Genomic DNA, 19,949 nt, shown 5'->3' with positions numbered 1-19,949 from the left:
CAGCCACCTGTTGAAGGGTTATACGTAAGGCAAGGTATAAAACAGCGAGGGAGAGAACTCACAGGTCGAAGGGTACTGCCTCTACACAGACACACATAAAGCTGACCTCGAGATGCATTCTGTCTCTAACACCTCGCACTACGATGACCTGAAACCAGCAGGAAACCAACTCCTTTTTAAATTTTCACATGGACGAAGTGTTGTCGCGGACATTGATGTGAAATCTGCCTAATGCTCGCGCTGACAGCTAAATTTATGAATCGAAAAGCTAAAGTACCCATCTTGATATTGCTTGTATGCACATTGCGTTTTATTTATTAAAACGATGAAAATACAACAGATTAAAAATAAAACATTCAATTTTGATATGTTTATTGCGCAATTTAAACGACAGTGCATAAAAATGTATTCATAGCAGCATGGTAAAAAATATCCTTCATAGACACATCGAAATACATGCGAGCACGCACACTCACACATGCATAGCACATGATGCTAACAAAGTTCAAGGAAACGCAGTCAACACTCAGTTCAAAGTGCCACAGCAGATACAGAACCCAGACGATTCTGTATTCTGGCCTGGCTGCATCTATACCAGCACTTTATTGGTACCCAGAGGGCATGCCACAAGGGCCTAGGTTATGCGTACACACAAACACACGTGTGTGTGTAAGCGAGCGTTCGATCGTGTACCGGCGTATATGAAAACGCAATCATTCTAATAAACAAGTAACCTACAATAAATATCATTCGTCCACGATCTATACCTAATGTCAGCCTATTATATACTTTTAAATAGTGTGAACTCTCGCACTGTTCGAGAGCTATCGTGACAATTAATTGTGCAAGATACAGGTGCACAGTTTCTCACGAACATTGCAATCACACCAGCTTGATCACGCAGCCTGGACTGACGGTGGAGGGTCCGGAACGGTGATTTCGACGTTGATGCTCGCCATGGTGGGGTTGACCTCGTCCACGTCTAAGCGGTTGTAGCTCTCCTTCATCGCCAGAATCATGGGTATGCAGATTCCGATGGTCCCGACCATTGTCCAGTTGGTCCACATGGTACCTGATCGAACGTGCAGTCAGTCGTCAGCAATGATTTAAGAATTTTGGGAACAATCGAGTAAAACTGCTTGTATGCTGCTACAATGCAATCCTTTTCCTCCAAATTAACTTTTTTTCAGCAAAACATAATATTCTCCTGCCGTTTCCTGCTGGCGACAGTTCTATTTATAACTGCACGATAAATTAACTACAATAAAAAGACCCAAAGATCAAAGTTATTCCTCCTCCAGGTTTGAGGTAAGTATACGTACCAACGTTAGGGTCCATGAGGACGAAGAGGAAGATGAGGCCGACAAAGTTGTTGGCGATTGTCATGATACCGTTGGATGTGGCCTCGCCTGTCGGGTAGGCAAGCTCACACGACAGCTCGTACAACAGCGGCACTGCTGTGTTCAGCGTGATGGAGCCCACGATGATGGACACGTAGAAGACCGCTACAGGACAGCAAACCCGAGGACATTGAGCAAAAGCAGTGCAAAATAACCTGTGTCTATCTGTTCATCTGTGTCTCACTATATGTATATCACATGTAATATACGCGTTTGAAATGTTCTCCTTATAGTAACATTATAGAAGGTTTAGGAGATAAGGAGCCGACATGTTGCAGTACCTGTATAGGAAGGCACGACATTGATGCAGGCCAGAGTGAAGACGGCAAAGGCTCCGGTACTGAGGGCGTAGAACACAAACACCAGCCACTTGAGGATACGCGAAATGTGGTCAGCGAACCTAAACAGACAATCCACTGACAGATGTACATTACAGACCGGAGACAAGTGCGTTATCTTAGGCTTCTGGCTGCAATAAAACATAAAATCCAACTTGGCTTACATTACATCATAAAGCACTAAAATAATAGGTCTAGTGGGATACAATTTTCGTTATAATGACTGGCGCAATCTCGGTGCAAGATATTTCCCCAAATTTGGGTTATCTCCCACTTTTCGCTTCAAGTGTATGCACATCACCAGAAAGATGTCAACAACAAACACATTTACGTTGCAAAGCTTCAGCCAATGGAAAGACTCGAATATATTTTTAAAAGCCATATCATGAGATCATGATTTTGACCTTTTTCTGTGCATGGTGATGCTTGTAGGCGTATATCTCATGACAGGCAGAAGGCTTTTCATCCAAATTTGGAGAAACAGTATCTTACACTGAGCTTTAGCCAATCAACACAAAGACATTTTGCAAGCCGCTATTCTTTTAAAACACTACACTTATCCCTGACGCTTCAGGGTGAAACAAAGGGGACTGTTACTTTGGGCGTCGATTTCAAGCAGTAAAGATCTTTTCTGGTGATGTGTTCACTATCTCGTGGTGTGTTTGTTTGTGTGTGTGCGTGCGTGCTTACCCACTCCCATCATGCACAATTTTTAAGAAAGTACGACGTGAGAAAGGACAAGAAAAGAGCAGAAGACAAGTGGTCGGGCACCCACCAGGCGACGACAATAGTGACGACAGAGCTGGCACATATGGAGTAGAAGCCCATCCATCCAGCTTCCATCTAAAACACATATCAGTCATAATCAATTAATAATAATCGCTGTATTGCCAATGCTGTTGAGAACGAAGACGTTCAAAACATGCTAGACACTCGATAGCCCATCTTTCGTCTTGAGGGACAGAGAAACGGTCAAAGAGCTACACAAATAGAGGAAAGGAAAAGAATGACAAGTGAAAAAAAAAACATCAGCATTCATAGAAAACAGACAGAAGCAGAGGATGTCAAAAATTAATAAAATCAAGCAAGAATGAAAAGCACTGAATGCCTATATCGAAATTCGCCCACACAGATCCCCTGGAACACAAATGCAATCACACACAACCAGGGCCGCCCAAAGCCAGCTCGGGCCCCGGGGCAGACCTCTACGGCGGGCCCCTTGTAATTGTAAATTATTTCACCAGTATATAACAATATGCTTGCAAATCGATTGTCAATATCTACTTTTCATTCAATAAGGTAATATAGACTGCAAACATTTTGACAAGTACACATCTATATCACTTCCTGAACATAGAGTTTGTTTACACGTGAGTCGAGTAAAAGAGGAAAAATGACATCAAAGGATCAAACCTGTACGTAGTAATCCCGCTCCATAGAATAAATCCCCAGAGTGAGGGAGGCCTGTTAAATCAACCTTTCTTTAAAAGGAAAAAAATTAACTGACCAAGGCCAAGCCCGGGTACATCATCCCCACACCTGCCCCTCTCCTATCGCCTACACACAAGCACACACGGACGCGCATACAAACGTATAATACTTATATATTTACACACACGCCTGCGCGCGCACACACATGTACGCTCACATACAATTTGCACGCACCTCGCCGATGCCGTGTGGAGAAAGCACCATGTCCAGCACACTGGCCCAGCAGTTGTTGACACCTGTCGACACGCCGTAAATGACCACCACCAGCCAGAACTGCGGACGCCTGGATCGCACAAATCACAGCCTCCATAACTAAAACCGCAACTATAGCAACACACACGTCTGTGGGGGGAGGCAGAGAGCCCGGAGGAGGTTCTTTGAGACATGCAGTTTACAGACACAAGATGTACTGATAGAATGAATGATTTCTTATGTCTTACATGTCATTGCAGTTGTTGCATGCTTGCGAAGCTGAAGACAACAAAAAGATTCCAAAAAATATGTAATCTTCTCCTCGTGATAATGTTTACACATGATCGAAAACATCCAGACATGTCTACAACCAACCCATATGTACAGCCTCATAAAGGAAGAAAAAGGAACTCCGTTCAGTACTTTGCTAAGCGCTTCAGCCCCACGAGGAAATCTTCTCGTTGCAGAGCAGCAGACGTACATGGAGGCAGTGGCGGTTTGCTTGGGAAGTAGATCAGCATCAGAAGAAATAAGCCAATGGCCCACGCGGCCTCTGGAAAGGACACAAATGAAGCGGTGTTCATGTACTGCTAAGACTCAAGATGATACGTGAAGGCTATCACCAGGGTTGTCCATGAGACATATTTTTCCATCCCATCCCATGGCAATTTATACCTGTCCCATCCCATCCCACGGGATTTCCATTATCATTAAATTTATGAAAGTTTAGGTATAGTGTCTACTAAATAGGACTACATGTACAAAGAGACATGCAAAACGACAAAATTTATTAACTTTAACACTCAAAAGTATAATCTAAGTATGACAATTCAGTATCATTCTGACACTCTCATTCTATTTCTATGTCACTCTGCTCATTCAGAACACTATCAATTTCCTGCTCACCGACGGTTTCTAATAAATCAGTTAATCCAGGTAATACCCGAACCATTTCCACAATTTTCATCTTACAAGCAAATCTGATATACACAGAGTTTATAACGACAGCTGGTGACATCCGTTTTCGTAACTTACTCAACAACAATCCGGCCGCACTAAATAAGCGCTCTATTGCGGCCGATGACACTGGTACGGCCAAAGTACATGGAGGGAGATAGAGAGAGAAGAGAGAGAACCAAGCAAGAGCACTGACATATTATTCACGACAGTAACAGAATGCAGAAAGATCATTTGATAACAAAAGCATCTGTAAGCATCAGTTTGTCTTTACATACCTATATACATAAGTAGATGAATTGCCTTCTTCTCATTCGCTATTCTGACTTCAGGAGCTGAAACAAGATTTAGATGATGATGTTTTCACATATCATTTCAAACGAAGTCACTCATTATCCTTTTCCTTTTCCTATTTACAATACTTCCTGACTGCCTTCCTCACGGCCTGCCTATCTGACTTTATCTCACTACCTATTTGTCTCACTGTCTGTCTTTCTGACAGTGTGCCTCACTGTCTGCCTGTCTGATTGTCTGTCTGCTGCAACAAAACAGAAGATCATAAATTGTTTAATAACAAAAATAATGGTGAGGCCAGTGTATAAACAGCTTCTTCTGTCATCTATGACAGACAACAAGAAATGAGATCTAGAACAAAATGGAGAAGTCATCTGTGGATGAACAAAGTCACAGTCAGAAAGGCAGTCAGGGACAGTTACATATTTAGGCTTGCTTTAAAGCACCAGCTTTGTTGCAGTGAAGAGGAGAGACAAAGAAACACTCTTACGTAGGATGGTTGTATTAGCAGCAGAATATTGAAGAGCATGTAGACTACTTGTATGTTGGCCATCCTCCCTAAGCAATATGCTGACTGTGCTGTTAACAAAAAGGAACCAGCAATGTGCATGAGGTAAAACTTTTCCAATGATGATGTAAAGCACAAAGATCTCAATATGTCAACAAAAGAGCATGCTAATGTCACGAAGTGATAGGCAAATTCATGCAAAACCAGCTTAATTCACATTACTTCCAAACACCTAAAGAAAAAAAATCTTCTTAATTGGATTTTCATGGTTGGACTTTGTTGTCACAAGAATACAAATGATCTCATCTATGTCGATTCAAGATTCTTTATTCATCTGTCCCGCATTAAGGGGTATTATAATATTCAAGAAAATATATGATATACACAAATGCACATATTCAGACTCATTCCTATACAATATCTCTCACTCGCACCTACACACAGATATTTTCCTGATCGGTTTATAAAAGCTAATATATTAAAAGCTAATTTTCTGTATCTCTCACTCTTTCCTTCTTCTAGCCCTTTAATTCACATCTGCATATGTAATCCAATAAATCAAAGTATAAACACATGGATAACAATAGATAAATTTTCATTGAGTGATTATCTGTCCTTCTTAAACTTACCTAAGTCTATACTCGCTCATATCCTCACATACATATGTAAAATCTCTCTATCATTCTCTCGATCTCTCTATTTCTTATAAAAATATACATAAATTATTTTTTTTTTAGTTCACCGTCCTCAGTAATAACTTTACAAATAGAGTTAATCTAAGGGACTTTTTTAATTGAAGTTAATAAAGGAACTTAAAAGCATTAGGATTTTTATGTTGGTTAAAAAAATATTTTTACAATTAAATAGATAATGAAATTTATCTCCTACATCTTCTACAAAGCCTTCTATTTCTAGGGATCTCAAATGGCCTACATTTCTTAAACAGAAAGTAGTTATTCAATGGCCTAAATTTTATTAAAGGGAGATGATCATGGGGAGCAAGTATTTTTAGATAAGATTCAGCTATAAAATTCACAACTTCAGAAAATGATAACCTGGATATAGGAGACGATGTGGTCGATGTGGTCGATGTGGTCGATGTGTTGTCAGGGACATCAGGAACGATCAATGGACCTGAAGTAAATAGAAAATCTTTCTTCTACGAGAAATGAAAACCATAGCAGTCATAACGATAAACAAGAACGGGTTATAAGGTTAGCTAACAGCAGAGAACGCCCAGCAAAGTTTAGTACGGCTGAGAGTTTCGTGGATTTTGATTTCAAGTTTACCCAGTAACCACCAATATATCCAGAAAACATACACAAACTTTTTTTTCAGCTTCACACATGCAGCCCCCTTCCCTTCAATACACATATACAAGAGCCTACCTATCAAGAAGGATGCCCCAGTTCCAAAGCTGGCCATAATGGTACCAACAGCAGTGGCTGTTGTTCGTTCCCGTGATGGAAACCATACAGAGGAAATCACTGGGGCACCTGCCATAGCTACTGGCCCTCCTAGTCCATTCAGCATTTGCCCTATATTCATCATCCTGAAACATTTCACAGCCAGCACCATTTTGAATAACTATAAATTTTCCACCTAGCATGCCTGTTTAAAGGAAAAGAGCAAATGTTTCTGTCAAGATGAGAAAGTCATAAAAAATGTGATGGGGACAACCCCATTGCCAAAGTGTAGTCGCTACTAATTAGTCACTGGTGCTACACTGCAGTTATATATACATATCATATCTGCTGGAGTAATACTATTAACCTAAAATTATCTCCAAAAAACAAAACATGATAGGAAAAGAAAAGCTAGCAACTTGTTGTCATCATCGTGACCATCATTAATACCATCTTTACCATGTGACTAGAGGGGGTTCCATGGTGATGCACCTCACAGATGCCCCAAGAGCAATCAAAAACATGGTTAGCACGCAGGATGGCCGCAGACCTGTGTCAAAAACATGCAACATTTACCTCATAGGGTCAGTGCAGCCACACACTCTTCCGTCACCAACCAAGGTGTGTATAAATATGCAAAATTTCATTATTCAGGCTCAAAACACAAGTAATGCTCTAAGGTTCAAAGAAGGATTCTCTCTAAGCATCTGTGGTGCAAAAATATTATGTTCTCTGGACTGCATGAGAGAGATCTATATTGGAATTATAGAATGCATAAAGATTCTCTCTGTTATAAAATAATAGTATCCTTATTATGTTTAGCTGATGTTGTGTAATACTCTTATTTATTTTTTTTACAATCATTCAAGCTCTGTATAAAGATGCTACATAAGTGACCTGCATACTTTTTGTATATCATGTCAACTTCTCCATCCCTCAAGGGGTGATCAAATAAAATCAGTGCCAATGTAATTTTCACCTCCATGGGCTTGCAGCACATACACTACTCATCCACTTAAACGGTTGTTATCCTGTTGTTGTCTTACTCATCATTGAAGTTGTCATAAACATCATGAAAAAAATTTACCTTACCTTTGACATTCATCATCCATGAGAAGAAGATTCCAGAGATGATATACGATATAGGGCCCCAGTCACTCAGCAGAGCAATGTCGGCATTGTGCCAGCCAAAGGCATCTTGGCTGGAGGAAGAAATGGGTCCAAATGTGTTCCAGATGGCACCCTGTGTAGCAGCCAGCAGGGAGAAGAGGATCAGGATGTACCAGCGTCTCTTGTAGACCTTCAAATCTTCCTGATGGTCATCCTTATCCTTAATGCTCTGAGGTTCACCAACTTCCGATTTTTGGGGCAATGTGACACCGTGGTCTGTTAGAGAGCCTTCATGTCCATCGTATTTTTCAGCTTGTATAGAAGAGTACTGTGTGCTAAGGAATGATGGTGATGCTCCATCACAGCGGGGCAGAAGTGGTTGCTTTGCTTCATCCATTGTGGTTACAGTCAGAGTTCAAGGGGAGTGAGAAGTCCAAGCTGGCAGAGCAATAGCTAGAGGATTCACCTCCCACGTTGCCAGCTTGGGTTTAGCTGCTCTCCATTCATTATGAGCGACATGTTCTGAAATGAAAAGGAGAATAAGATAAAAAGGATGGTAAGTCAACAAATAGCTTCATGCAACTACTTTTTTATCACTACATTTGTAGCAATCTAAAGCCATACTATCATTAAACACTAAGGGTATGCTCTTTACGAGTGTGAGGATGTGCTATAAAAATAATGCATTTATTATTATTATACTACTGCCTTTTAACCGGCTGACTTTTGATCAAAATGAACAACAATAAAGGAAACAGTCATCAAATATAATCCAGCAGTAAGGAAATATAAAATAAGACTGCGCTTCCCTTAATACCTATATTGGTTACCTACAATAAGTGCAGACCGATAATGTAAAAGTATGTTATCTTAAACTAGAAACAGGACACCAATTATTGGAACACATACCAATAAATCCACCCATCAAATAAGTACAGCTTTATCATTTGTGGGTTATCTCTATACTAAGGAAGTCATCTGATGCACATAAAACAAAGTTCAGTGTCAGTAAATAACCTTGCTTTGTCTCTGCCTAACATTAATAAATTATTACAGCTTGAACCCTGTAATTTTCTGAGACCAAAGTTGGCTGGTATGCAAAAAATGTTAAAAGAAAACAGCCCTATTCAAAATTCACACACTGGCTCTGGCTATCAACTGCTATCATCATAAACCTCAGGTCTCTGTACATTAACACAACAGTATCAGGAATATGCAGAAAATAACCTTGGTGTTAAGAAATCATGTGCTCTGGCTTCATTTTTATGAAACCAATAGGTGTTCTGTTTAAGTAAAAATTTATGCAAGAAAAGTAAAGCATCAGATCAACAAAAATTACACCCAAAAGGAACCAAAAGCACCCTAGTGCATCTTCTGGGTAACATATGTGCAAAAATTTCTATTTGAATTGAATACTTGCCGAACAAGGAAAAAGGAAGTGAAATGTAGAGAACAATTGTGTCTATCCTGTTTACATCACTTAAACTTTTGTATCTGACCAAAGCCTGTTATTTTAAATTTATCAACCACTCATTGAACTAATTTTTGTTTTCCAGTCTACTGTGCTTTCTGCCAATTTTCCAAGCAAATTGGGGTCATTTTATTGCTCACTATTAAATGAATAATCTCATTATCTACATTTTTTTTCCATCTTCATTGTTTTTCTTGTTCTTTGTTGGGTTTATCGGGAGAAGAGCGGATGTAGATGAATATAGTGGGCTGTCAAAATGTTTATTCAGATGTACGCAGCTGTGTTAATATGCGTGTTTAAAGACAGTGCTTATAAATCTATACATATATCAATTTATTGTGATGGTATGTGTAACTTCATGTGCATGCATATGTCAATCATAGTCACACAGTAATAATTGGACTTATTTTCAGCCTGGTTAGTATTTGAATGACTGACCGACTGTAGGCAAACAAAAAATCCTTATGGGGAAGTGTATAGCCTAGTGATTAACCTGAAGCCGAAAGGCCCACATACTAGAAGGTTCAAGACCCAGTGAAGCAGCATATTTTATACACAGGTGCTGGGAAAGGTATGGCTCCAAGAGAGAAGATAGGTGGGGTATGTAACATCTTACTCCCAACTCCCAACAACCACAAGGTCAGAGGTCTAATTATCCCATCTAAATGGAGTGGTGTGTTTGTGCATGCACCATAGAACTGAATAAAAAAGAACATTAACAATATGTTTCACAAACGCTTTCGTTTTTACTTTATCTGATCCTTTTGTTAAAATCCCAAACACCTTGTCTAAAAAAATGCATAACTAAAGTAAAATTTGGTTTGGATTTTAAAGAGTTAATCCCAGGAAGCAATAAGCGTCACTTTACATGAATGTAATTATATTATTTTTAGCCCACTTATAACAGGTATAACAGGATAGGCAACGAAACACAAAAGGCTGCAACGTTATATCGTACTTGAGAATGTTCCTCTAAGGATAATCATATTAAGCCAACAGCAACAAAATCTACCATTACCAACCTCACCTGCATCTTGCACCTTGCAGCTGTAAAGCTCCACTCCACGAAGACGCACAACCATATCAGTCCGCGCATACATCCGCCCATTCATGACCCCCACACACTCACACGCCCATCCACACTCACATTCAGAGGAAAAGGGTAAAGAATCAGTAAAATTAGTTGCCTTTTCAGCCTTTCCTGTCAATTCGTGGCACACTCAACTCAAAACTGACGAGCAGCGCCATGGAGTGATTTCCCCTGACACCTCTAGCAGACGACGTTGGGCTGTGACACCACGGACGTGTGGTTTAACGGGTTTAACCCCCGTGTGGTTTAACCGGACGTGTGGTTTAACCCCCGGCCAGTCTTTGGTGGTACCACAAACTAACTATACATTGTGGTACAGCTGACAAAGAGGTCGATGATGTGATGGGGGCGTTGCGGCGACCTTCGGTCAAGTGGCCCGCAGCTAACAAAAGTCGCTGTTTGACTGGTTGTAATGAAGCTAATTGCCTGCTAGGCTCCACAGTATACCTACAGGTTGGAAGTACTTGATTACCTGCTACTGATAGCGCCGTGCAGATAGGTGAGGGGTAGGAGATAAACGTGAATAAACGTGAACCGAAAGATTGTATGAGGCCATGTTCTAGCTTTGGTGACAGTCTGCACACTCTGACGGAAATGATTTTGGTAATGAAGAGCTGTTTATAAATAGTCGTTGGATGTAGCGCACAAAACGCAAATCGTGCGACGCCCACAAATTCTTATTAGAGCAAAGTTTGGGGGTCTTTCGATATCTTGGTTGACTGCTACCCACCTTCAAGCTATACAATAATCCCCACCCTATCGCATTAAAATACTATAGCGTTATTGTCTACCGCCTTCCAACAACACCCCCTTCTCAAAGATCGGAATAAAAGAACCCTCTCTTTATTTCGTTTTTTTCATTCTATTGGTGTGTCTGTGTGTGTGTGGGGGGGGGAGGAGGTAGGGTTCAGTCATGTTGCCCGATACGACAGTCTTCTAGGGGTGTGTGGAAAGAAGACGTCGGTGAGGCAAGAAAAAAAAAAAACATGGCTGACTTCATTCATCTATCGTAGAAGTGGCGAGCATTGTTACCTGTCGCTGGGGAGTTCTAGTGAAGCGCAGCAGAGATGAATTCAGTAGAAAAGGTCCCCTAATGAGCAGTTTGTCCACTCCTTCAGGTTAGTCACCCGGCTTGTCTTTTGTTTGCCATGTGTCGACCCCCTTCAATGTGACCTTGGAGGGCCGTTTTCAGCAAGGTGTCATGTCGGACATGACCGACCAGTACTTGCTGCTTGACGGTAGCGACCCACCAGACAGGTGACTAGGTGGCCTTATTGATTGACCGCTACCCTTCCCACCTCTAGGTTATACAATAATCCCCACCCACATCACATTAGAATATTGGTCTTTATCTGTAACTTCGTCTTCGGTTCCAGAAAAAGGATTTAAGGAGCTGGAAGGAGCAATTACTAAAGTTTATATTTTAAATTGTTATACAATGGCTGCATATTTTCTGTAATTTTTAAGATATAAATTATTCAACATAGAATATCATAAACTGACAGCACAATATCTATAACTAAGACTAATGGTCTATATATAAGTCTTTGGTAACACGCAGTTCGGAGGATGGGTTCATCTTTTCCCTCCATCTATTTTTAGTTCTAAACTAGCTGTCGCTTGACAAGCGTCCCACGTGCAGGGGGTGTGGTGGGCATTTGAACAAATTGATACCCTCCCCACTAACATACTCGCAAATTCTTCTAAGTCTTTTTCTTATTCCACCAGCTATTCAGTTACAAAGGGGTTAACAAACACTGAAAAACGGACTGGTCCGTGACAATCATGAAGAACAAAACTTTTACTGAATAGCGAATTGCTGTATTCATGCATTATTGTTTTCAGAGATTGTATTCGAGGCAATCATTTGTACACACTTTACTTTACACTCATACAGTTCAAGGCACTGACAGTACTTCGGAAAACAAGGAAAATGCATGGAATGAGAAATGGAAAGAAAAAACGATTTACATGAAAAAGAGGAGATGGAAATCAGGAGATCTCATCTTTAATAATCCCAGTCTTTATCCCAGTAGTTAAATGAAGAGAGATGAGAACAGCAGTTGTCTTCCTTGATGGTCCCAGCTGTCTTTACAGCAGCAGTTTAAAGTTCGTTTCCATAATAAATCACATCGGTCAATCGTATTATTATTGTCTGTGATCTCTTTCCAACAAGAAGACAGCGGGTTTTAGATCCTTCTCCAATGTAGCCCCGCTTTTATGGAACTCGCTTCTCCTCTCGACCAAGGAGTCTGATAGTATTGCATCTTTCAAGAAAAATCTTAAGACTCACTTGTTTAAATTTATTTGAAGTTTTCATTTGACCTGCAGTTTGGTGGCTGCTGGGATCACCGCGCATTGAGCGCATCTTTGTGATGCGGATACTAGCGTGCTACAAAACTACATCATCATCATCATCATCATCATCATCATCATCATCATCATCATCATCATCATCATCATCATCATCATCATCATATCTGATGACACATGTTTTGTGTGAATTATTGCAATCTTTATTGCAAATTAATATGAATGTGTGTTTCGAACAGAGCGTACTGCTGACTTAATGGCATGACTATATTCAGCTTTAGGAAGACAGTCTGTATGATTTGTTAGTTAGAAATAAATAATAGACTTTACACAGCAGTACTTTACATGAATTGTAAACAATCATTTAAGCAGTGTCTTATCATTCAAAAAACAAACGCAGACCATCTCTGCACGCCTGTCAGTGCTTGCACCTTAGGCACCTGCCTATAGTTGGCCTCGTGGTAGAAGGTTTGAATACACCATCACTCTGTACAACCATGATTGCACTGCTCCATCTGCTCGGCAGTAAATTTTTTGTCGATTTCAAGGCGGTTGTATTTCTCCTTCAAAAACAGCAAGAGCAGCAGACTCAATCCAGAAGATCCAACTATAGTCCAGTTGGTCCACATCGTGCCTGTAAAAAGAAAAAAAGAAAAAGTCGGGGTGCTTTATCAGTTGAACTGGCAAGGTGGGATACAATGAGTTCACGGCTATCAACAAAAGGTTTGTTAGAAGACTATACAGTGCTTGTAACACCAATGTACGAATAGCCCAAGATATTATCTGCTTGAGTGGCCTGGTATCAAAAATATACATCCACATGTGATCATCTATGCAGCAAAAAGAAAGTCTAGGGTTTCATGAGGACATTAAGCATAAGCCCTTAATGGCCCTCAAAATTCTCACCAAAAATTGTCTGAGAAGGAAGTTCAGATAAAATATAATATATTCACATGTGAATTGTGCCTGAGAAAGAAATTCGTATAAAATTTATGTGGAACATCTCTAAGGAAGTACTGATGATTAGTTGCTTTATTTTTTGGGAAAATGCTTCCACCTTTAGATAATCTTTATGAAGTATAGTTGATGGTTACGGAAATTAACAGCTCAGTCTTCAGGGAGTCATGGAAGTGTTCGTTAGAGCGATATTATATTGAACCCTTCCAGCTTATCTCCCTCTTCCTCCCCACTCCGCCCCCTATCCGTCCAAGTCTTCTGACTTACCGACGCTAGGTATCATCATAACGAAAAGGAAGATGACGATGACGAGGTTTTCAGCCACACTGAGTATCCCGCTTGTGGTGCCCTCCCCTGTCGGGTACGCCAGCTCACAGGAGAGTTCAAAGATCAGCGGCGATGCTGCGTTGAGGACGGTGACGCCCACGATGGTAAACGTGTACAGAAGTGCTATGGGCATCATATCAGCCATGTAAGTTATATGAGATCGACAATAAAACACAAGGAAAGCGAATGTACTTAATAAAACAAACACAACAAAAATAGGAAACAAAGAAAGGAAACTGATTTGATGAAGCAATGAAAAGAACGAAAAAATAGCAGACAGAAAGAGAAAAGACAGAAAAAGAAAAGAAAATGAAATAATGAAAAGGAAAAGAAAAAATTATAACAAGCGCCAGAAAAAAAATGCAATGATGATACAAATGAAATTTCATGTATAAACGACAAAGAAGTGGCGGAGAAAAGCATTTTTCTTACCTATTGATGACGGGATGACGTTGATGATAGTGAGTGTGATGACGAGAAAGGATATTGTGCCGATGAGATAAAAACCTATGATTATCCACTTGAGCATCTTAGAAAATGCATCTGCACACCTTGACAAGCATGGCCATGAAGTGAGGTTATTAAAGCCAATAAACTCAAAAGACTTAGTCAAAGAAATATAATCTCCAACGTTTAAATAAAAATAGAGAGTAAATTACAGAATAAAGTTCCAAACGCAATGCACAGATTGACAGAAGAAGTGCTGTCTCTTGCACAAAAACACACAAAACATGCATACTCAGTAATGCACTCGCACACACACACACACGCAGTCAGATTCATTAAAGCTTACCTTGCCACGATGAGGGAGACGATGAAGGCACTCAGCTGCCCATAGAAACCAATCCAGCCTACCTGCTTCTGTTTACATTTCATCATGAAAATCAGAATCAAGGAAAAAAAATCCTTCTGTGTTTTCCTTCTACATCTCTCTCTTCTGTGTGTGTTTTTTTTTGTTTTTTTATTTTGTTGTTGTTTTTTTCCTGCATGTCTGTATGTATGTGTGTCCTAACAGTCTAAGAGCCTTGAAACACATGCACTCTCGAATATACCGGTGTGTATATATATATATAAAACACTTAAATGTGTAAAAAAATAAAATAAAATACAAACTGAAGTTTAAATTTAATTTAAATTTAATTTATATACTGCAATAGAAGGGTTTGTTAGCGGAAAAGGGTGCTGACCTCCCCGATACCGTGAGGTTTCAGAACAACGTCCAGCACGCCATTCCACGCTCCGAGCACACCCATAGCAATACAGTTCACAGAGCACACCAGCCAGAACTGACCCCGTCTGCAACATATAGGATCAACGGCTTTAAAAAATAATATAACCAAACTACATTGGTCGCTGTTTTTTTTTTAACCTTTGATGATGCTGATGCTGCTGATGATGATGCTTTATATAGCGATTTTCAAAAGATTTGCTCAGAGCGCTTTACATAAAATCATACACAGACTAAATCATAACAACCATGCACCCATCTTCACATATCACAGACACGCTCACTTCTACAACATACACTCACTCATACACGAAAAACAAAAGAGAGTAGTAGTGGGCGGATGGGGAGGGGCGAGAGAGCTCAGGCTTGATTACCTCGACAGGTGCTTGAGTCCCGCCAGAAACCTAGTGCGCTGGATGCTGGCGGATGCACTCGGCGGGTGGGGAGGTTTGTTGGGGAAGTAGATCAACATGATGAGAAACAGACCTATGGACCAACCAGCAACTGCACGCACACACCCAGTCAGACTTCAGGGAAGTCACATTGTGTCCTCAGCTGACAGGCAAGGGCAACACAAAGTACAGATGACAAACACGCAAAGAAATAAAACTAGAATCGCTTCACTGGGTGTTTCAGTTTCATCAAAGACCTGTCACCTAGCCTTGTTTTCGTTTTTACACATGTTTCATATATTCACAATACACTAGGCTGCTCTCAGGTTTTATTGAAGGCGTGGCCCGCAAAGATGGGTTTTGTAGTAGTAATGAAACGAAAGTAGTAGGCATTTCTGAACAAAACACAGTGGAAGATGGATGCAAGGCGTGTTAAAATGAGGATCTGGCATAAATTGTGTGGAGATCTTACCTATGTACATGTACAGTTGAATGGCTTTTTTCTCTTGCAAGATTCTCTGGCCCCCTGAAAACACACACACAAGCGCGACAATAACTTTGTCTCTTCATACTGTTAGACGTTCACTTCTACTGAGCTAAATGCGAAACACAATAGTGTCTAATTTTGTAATCGATGAATATATTTTACATATGAAGGCATTTATGGAAATGGACGATACGTCTGCAGGATCTCACCAGATGCCTCAGTGGTGGGAAAGCTCTCAGTCCATGGTATCCAAGAAGTGCTGTTGTCATGAAAAATCTTATTTTCTTTGAACTGAAAACCACTGACGTGAACGAACAGATTGGTTACCAGTCGCTTATTAATTGTATCAAGCAGAACATCAGTTACTTAATTTTTAAGACTTTGAAAATCAGTTAACATAAACGAAAAATGTTATATATGCACCTACATACTCGCGCGTATTCACACACAAGCACCAGCTCACAAATAGACTCACGCATATACTCACGCACGTGCATACTAAGAAACTGCATGAAAATAAATCTTCGATGGTATAGCTAGATTCAAGGAAATGAAAATTAACTTGGAATATTGAAGAAATATAAAATAAAAATATAAGATAATAAAATGCCATAACATGAGGATGATGACTAGCTAGGTCCAACTAAACTGTTTTTCAATTTATTGTTTTACCTGAACTGATTTATGGAAGAGTTTGTGGCGTTAAACGGAACATCTGGAATAAGCTCCGGTCCTTGACGAGGGAAAACAATGATGCACAATAAATTATTATAAATAAATATATAAATTATTAAGCTATAAGTGGGACTCGGTGGTGCTTTCATGGCGAATTTTCTTCACTAAAGAAGAATTGCTTTTTACACAATCAAATATTGTCTTTCAGGATAGGTACCGAAATCACAAAATAATATAACCTTGTGCTAGTTCTTATTCCTACATGGTGAATACCAAGCAAAATTTCCTCTTTTAGCATTCTCATCATCTTTTACAACTCATATCACGTTACGGGAAAACAAAAAGGCATTTCCGTTTCAATATCATTTTTAGGAAACTATCAAAAAACTTAGTAATACATTGTACTAACCGAGTATGAAGGAAACAGCAATGCCAATAGAAGCGAAGGAGCATCCAACAGCTGTGGCTGTTGTTCTCTCGTGAGGAGGAAACCAGGTAACTGACAAATATGGTGGAGCTGCCATGGCAACTGGACCAGCCAGTCCGGTAAGGAGCTGACCGATATTCATTAACCTTTAAAGGTAAGAAAATGGTTGTCGAACTAGTCCTTTGATTGTGGCTTTTAGGTTTTGTCATGCAACAATTATTTTATGGATTTTGGATACAGGTGAGAATTGGTTTCTTGCTCCTGTTCGAGGTGAGCTGCATGTGTGAGTAGGAAAATGTGTGAGTGGCGACAGTTATATGGCGTACAGCAACAACAATGACAATAATGATGATGGTAACTGTTATTGTTGATATTACCATGTCACGGCCGGTGGCTCCATAGTAATACATCTCAGTGTCGTTCCTATGGCAACGAAAAGCCCCATCAGAAGACACGAGATCCGTAATCCTACATAGGAAATGAGACAGTAGATGGATCTCGCAATCATCGACATTAAACATCCACTCTAACATTGAAGGCCAACCGTTACTTTTCTTATTCGGTCCACATTCAGTAGATGTCCTTGTGACATTTCTATGATTATAGTTCAAGGCTTCAGTGGATTGGAAAAGCGACAGGAGGGCTGATTTGACAACGTACCTGTGTTAACCTTTTCGCTTTTATGTGTCATATAAAGGAATTTTTTTGTCTATGAACAGTTTACTGTATGGAAGTCTTTTAATGTTTTATCGGTCACCGATTTTGACAACTGTTCAAAACCTTCCTTGCACTGTGGGAGTCAACGTGAACTGAGGAACTTGTCAATAGCGTCTACAGGACAATTGCGTTTTCAATGCACCTACCTATTCACTTGATAGCTCCCACCGAAACCCCTTTATGAAGTACATCTTGTTTCATTTTCATATAGGCCTTTTTGCCATTTGGTGTTTTTTGTTTTTGTTTGTTTTTAGAATGAAAAGAGAGTGGAAGCTATCGTCAACTTTTAAGCAAGTCTTGAGCATTTTATGGTAGGTAATATTTGAATGAGCAGGAGAAATTCTTCCTCGGTTAGGCTGCGTGTGCTACCTAAAATACTGCTCAACATGAGAACAAATTTCCAGATTTTGTTACAAAGATTATATATATATATATTTATCTCTAAGCATTCTATGATCAGATGGTGTGTACTGCCCTACAGTCCAGGGTTAGGGTTAGTCCTGATAGCCAGTAGTCACTGGATTACTTTTACACAGATTTGTGCTTTGGGTATCTTCTTTTCACTGTTAATTGAAATATTTATATGTAAAGCCAGAAAAATATGTGTTTTTAATAACTTTATTCTTTACAGCTCTGAGAGAGAGATAGGAGAGAGACAATTACCCATACCTTAAAACAAATTGAAGATTTTAGTAATGACTGTATATAATAATATCTTTCCTATTAATGGCGGTGCTCACCTTTTACGTCCAGCAACCAAGAGAACACAACTCCCACAATGAGGTAAACTATAGGAGGCCAGTTGTTTAGCAGAGCGATGGTGGCGTCAGTCCACCCGAACGCCTCCTCCGTGGAGGCAGCGATGGGTCCAAACGTGTAACAGACGCCACACTGGGTAGCCGACACCAGCGAATACATTATCAGAATGTACCATCGTCGTTTGTACACCCGCAGTTCCCCGGGTGGTGTCGATAGGTCAGACACTCTCAAGACATCCGAGTGTGAAGTCCTCGAACAAGACTGGCAGTGGTGATGGGAAATCTCAGAATTGACGGAGGCATAATCGGCTACTGGAGAAACATGATCAGAAACTTTTTGAGCACTTTTGCCCGGTCGGTTCCCGAGTAGGGGATCAGTGTCGGTTTTATACATAATAGCTCGGCATGTACTTCTGGTGACTTCTCCTCCTCCTCGCTAGCGACACTAACAGCTTAACTTTCCTGCTTCCTCTGTAACGACTCTCCCGAAACATGAAACTGAAATGACTACATGAATCTTTGGCCTTCATTAGCATATTTGAAGGAAGGTATCTTAATAGCTCAGTGTAGGATAAAAATCGTATCCAGATAAAAAATACGCCTGACTAGAAATATAAAATTCAGACTGGAAGTTGTTTGGCAGGTTTAAGTTGAATCCTCTAAGTGGAATGCATCGCGTGTACTTCCGCTCAAAGTTTTGCTGCTAAACAATTCGTAATTGGTCCTGTTAAGGTCACTTTCAAGGCTCGTGTGAGTGAGTCATGCACTCTGAAGGACTTGAGGCTCACTCAATGATGTAACAGTGTGTGTGCATACATATGTGAAAGCTGGGTGTCCAACATCCGAGCCCTGGTTTATTAGAGTCAACTAACATTTTAATCAGAGCGGTTTATTAGTTAACTGATATCATTCTGTGGTTAGCATCATTACTTCCACTTAGGTCTGTCTTTTGTTTCTCGGGTCTATTCACTGCGGGAATATCATGAATGGGAGCAACACGTTGTGTGCTGCATGCTTTCCCAACCACTGTAACCACTGATGTCGCCTTCGAGTCGAGTGGAGGATGGAATTTCGAGGGTGTACGTGTAAGCCGACTGGTTGGTTGCGGTGTTTTAATAGCCAATAGCTAGTCCAGCTGTGTAAACTGCTGCCTCATCTAAACGGAAATTACGTGTGACGGAAAGGACAATCCCATGACTCTTTCCAAGTTTGGAGTATTTTACCGTTGCGATACCGCGGACACTCATACTTGTGCGAGTGCAAGAGCACAAGGCAAGATCATCGCCACCATGCAGCCCTCCCTCTTTTCTCTCTCTCCCACCTCTCTCTCACTCAAGCTTCCCTCTCTCATACGTATATTCATGCATGTACAAACGACAAATGTACGGCAGTGTTTGCTCTCATAAATTTA

The 19,949-nt window shown here is 40.3% G+C and overlaps 2 protein-coding genes across 4 annotated transcripts; both read right to left on the bottom strand.

Moving 5' to 3' along the window:
* Nucleotides 1–355: 355 nt before the first annotated feature.
* On the bottom strand, nucleotides 356–10,640 carry LOC112557117 (disrupted in renal carcinoma protein 2-like). Of its 3 annotated transcripts, none has more exons than XM_025226763.1 (13): nucleotides 10,190–10,640; nucleotides 7,679–8,218; nucleotides 7,046–7,136; nucleotides 6,569–6,732; nucleotides 6,236–6,314; nucleotides 5,163–5,251; nucleotides 4,657–4,713; nucleotides 3,845–3,974; nucleotides 3,404–3,512; nucleotides 2,514–2,581; nucleotides 1,682–1,800; nucleotides 1,323–1,505; nucleotides 356–1,072 (listed from the first exon to the last, which is right to left on the bottom strand). In XM_025226763.1, the coding sequence occupies exons 2-13, from the start codon at nucleotides 8,091–8,093 to the stop codon at nucleotides 897–899; spliced, it is 1,680 nt and encodes a 559-aa protein (XP_025082548.1). In that variant the 5' UTR covers nucleotides 8,094–8,218; nucleotides 10,190–10,640; the 3' UTR covers nucleotides 356–896. The 3 variants fall into 3 exon arrangements, with proteins under 3 accessions (XP_025082548.1, XP_025082547.1, XP_025082549.1); XM_025226762.1 differs by having other exon boundaries at nucleotides 10,195–10,640; XM_025226764.1 differs by having other exon boundaries at nucleotides 10,393–10,640.
* A 1,979-nt stretch (nucleotides 10,641–12,619) lies between these two features.
* On the bottom strand, nucleotides 12,620–19,305 carry LOC112556654 (disrupted in renal carcinoma protein 2-like). The gene is made up of 12 exons (XM_025225853.1): nucleotides 18,521–19,305; nucleotides 17,441–17,531; nucleotides 17,046–17,209; nucleotides 16,634–16,694; nucleotides 16,171–16,262; nucleotides 15,947–16,000; nucleotides 15,457–15,586; nucleotides 15,042–15,150; nucleotides 14,648–14,715; nucleotides 14,287–14,405; nucleotides 13,795–13,977; nucleotides 12,620–13,204 (listed from the first exon to the last, which is right to left on the bottom strand). Exons 1-12 carry the CDS (start codon nucleotides 18,930–18,932, stop codon nucleotides 13,053–13,055), a joined length of 1,635 nt encoding a protein of 544 aa, XP_025081638.1. The 5' UTR covers nucleotides 18,933–19,305; the 3' UTR covers nucleotides 12,620–13,052.
* Between the last annotated feature and the right edge of the window lie 644 nt (nucleotides 19,306–19,949).

This window comes from Pomacea canaliculata, linkage group LG2 (genome assembly GCF_003073045.1).
Source record: "Pomacea canaliculata isolate SZHN2017 linkage group LG2, ASM307304v1, whole genome shotgun sequence".
In the NCBI taxonomy this organism is placed as follows: domain Eukaryota; kingdom Metazoa; phylum Mollusca; class Gastropoda; order Architaenioglossa; family Ampullariidae; genus Pomacea; species Pomacea canaliculata.
The sequence above is the reverse complement of the archived record's forward strand: the minus strand, read 5'-3'. Positions and strand labels throughout refer to the sequence as shown.